This window comes from Amphimedon queenslandica, unplaced genomic scaffold (assembly GCF_000090795.2).
Source record: "Amphimedon queenslandica unplaced genomic scaffold, v1.1 AMPQUscaffold_8464_Cont19592, whole genome shotgun sequence".
Lineage (NCBI taxonomy): Eukaryota > Metazoa > Porifera > Demospongiae > Haplosclerida > Niphatidae > Amphimedon > Amphimedon queenslandica.
The window spans coordinates 1-2,573 of NW_003551259.1; the positions used below are offsets into that span (position 1 = coordinate 1).

The 2,573-nt window shown below is 32.1% G+C and overlaps 1 protein-coding gene and 1 long non-coding RNA gene across 2 annotated transcripts; both read right to left on the reverse strand.

Moving 5' to 3' along the window:
* Positions 1–137: 137 nt before the first annotated feature.
* Positions 138–1,629, reverse strand: LOC109591314 (neurotrypsin-like). The gene is made up of 6 exons (XM_020007071.1): positions 1,477–1,629; positions 1,262–1,435; positions 890–1,060; positions 608–790; positions 377–544; positions 138–328 (listed from the first exon to the last, which is right to left on the reverse strand). Exons 1-6 carry the CDS (start codon positions 1,547–1,549, stop codon positions 153–155), a joined length of 945 nt encoding a protein of 314 aa, XP_019862630.1. The 5' UTR covers positions 1,550–1,629; the 3' UTR covers positions 138–152.
* Positions 1,630–2,414: 785 nt separating this feature from the next.
* On the reverse strand, positions 2,415–2,573 carry LOC109591315 (uncharacterized). The gene is made up of 2 exons (XR_002189762.1): positions 2,527–2,573; positions 2,415–2,468 (listed from the first exon to the last, which is right to left on the reverse strand). It is a non-coding gene; the product is annotated as an uncharacterized LOC109591315 (long non-coding RNA).

Genomic DNA, 2,573 nt, shown 5'->3' on the forward strand with positions numbered 1-2,573 from the left:
TACATAAAACTGTATGCATAGTCTCACTTAGTATACTTTAATTGATTTAGAAATTAACACAATTAACATGCACATGCAGGCATAGCATATACACTGTACATGTATAATAGGACAATTGAAACATCATTACAACATCATTTGCTCTCTCTCTCTCACTCACTTCCTTTCTTATACTCCAGCTGGTTACAGACTCTATTAGCGGACTTATCATTCCATCCTTTATTACAGATGGTCCCCCATTGGCCTCCAATACATAACTCCACACGACCAGCTGCTCTTGTCCCGCCCATTAACCTAACATCACCATTCTTACAGGAACCACCTTGAACTGTATGATATCGTATGATTATCACATGATTTGATGACTCTCTTTTACCCTGGCATATGATTCCAACTGATTCAATTGTGTCACAGTTTGTTGAACGAAACCCGTCGTTTAGGCAGCGACCAATGGTCGTGTCTATGTAGCTACGGCAACGGATGGTATCAAGATAAACTTGGAATTCATCTTGAATGAATACAAACTTCTCACTTGAAACTGCAACTGAAAAAAGAAATAAAAAATAAAAAAAAATAAATAAATATTAAATAAATAAATAATTATTACTTCCATTATCAGAGCTGAATCCCAGCTCAGTGCACAACACTTGAACTTCATTCATTGAGAATTCATCATCACAGACAGTACCATAGCTGCCATTGTAATAGATTAGCAGTAATCCTAAATTACTAGCGGACAGGAAACTAAATAAAGCCGTATCTCCATTAGCAGCTGCAGTAGCATCTGGATCTATGAAATAAATAAAAATATTATAATATACACATAATTATAGTATAATAATTTCAATAATAAACTGATTATTATACTATTATTATATTGATGTCTTACTGCTGCAGAGTACTCCACTGTATTGGTGTTCAGGACAATAAGTAATGGACTCAAGACTAGCACAATCAGTGATAATGTTAGCAGTACCACCAGTGCACTGAGAGGAGGTGAACTGGACAGCTGGTAATGATGAAGAAGTGCCATTGGACCAGCCATGATCCTTTAATATAACTAGAGAAACAGAGAGAAAGAGAGCTAGAGTAATAGAAGAAGAGTTGTGATTATTTAATTTTTGCACATTCAGCCATTTTGTTATGATTCTAGTTTGTACATGCAGATGTAATGAAAAATATACTATATATATATAGCCATTAAAAATTACTGCAATAATAATAGCAAATAAAAGAATACAGATCATGTACAAATGCTTACTGCCAGCTCCTTTATAGTTGAGTGATCTACATACAATGGTGGCAGTGTCTACATTCCACCTGCTGTCAGTACCAGCACACAGAACAGACCAGGTGTCATTATAACAAACTGATACTAGTCCTTCATATTCTCTTGTACTACCAAATAATGTTATACTACCTTCTGTACAGGTACCTATTAAGAGAAAGTGCAGAGAAAATACTTAAATAACTTACCCGTTACATTTGAAAAGATTAGAGCAGTCAATACAATGATGCATATAGAAGTGGAAAAAAAAGAGAATGACATTCTTTTCAAGAAAGCGAGCAAGTTAAGGTCAAGCAGACTCAAGCTGCAACTTGAACTGGTGTCATTATTTGAGGGCTAGGCGTGGCATCATATATATTGCAATATCGTCATTATATTAAGAGTAGATAATAATTATCTACTCTTGATATTAATTATACTATAAGGTCATAATTTCAAAAAAAAAATAATCATTATAATAAGCAAAAAGTAAACAGACATAATACTAAATATTGGTGTTATTTAAAAAGCTGCTCTTACAGTTCTGATTTCATTGAATCAGCTATCTTAGATAAAACTGGGTCATTTATTTTATGGAATATGCTAATTAGCTGCATTAAATACTGGCATTGATCACTGGATGCTCTAAGATTACGACGCAATTCTCTTAGAAGTGCCTGTGCTCTCTCATATACAGGAATAGTAGAAGTTGTAGCTTTATCAAATACATCATCACTGATCAGTGATATACAATGAGATGATGCTTTTATAATATTAAGCTCTGTAGCCATAGTATCACAAAGTTGAGGAAAATGTGAATCAAATATAAGAAATGGTTTTTTTCCCTACAAAACAGCAATAATTATTATTATATTGCATGGATGTACAGACATTACATTAGATATGCATAAAATTTTCCTTTACTTGTATTTAAAAAACTGATATTATCATATATTTGTATCTACATGGTAAATATCATAGAATCATATAATTCAATTTTGGTATTCATTATCTGAATTATGAATATGATTAAGATAACATCCATTAATTATCTTAATCATTTCAAATAATTTAAGACCATTTTTGCAAAGTTTCATTTCACCCTTTAATTAATCAGTCAATATCAGTATTATGATGTATTGTAAGACCTGTTTTCCATGTAAAGATAAAATCTTTGGTATATTAGTGACAAGATGCTTGTCTAAAATTAACATAAAGAAATAAAATAATTTATATTTCTGGTACATGTATGTACTCACCATAGTCTTGTAGCAATGCTGTTCCTAGTTCTATATTATCAGTGAAC

Coding starts and splice junctions, on each gene's coding strand:
- LOC109591314 (XM_020007071.1), bottom strand. CDS start 1,549: ATGTCATTCTCTTTTTTTTCCACTTCTATATGCATCATTGTATTGACT. Junction 1,436..1,476: donor AATCTTTTCAAATGTAACGG/GTAAGTTATTTA, acceptor TTCTCTTAATAG/GTACCTGTACAGAAGGTAGT. Junction 545..607: donor ATTCAGCTCTGATAATGGAA/GTAATAATTATT, acceptor TTCTTTTTTCAG/TTGCAGTTTCAAGTGAGAAG.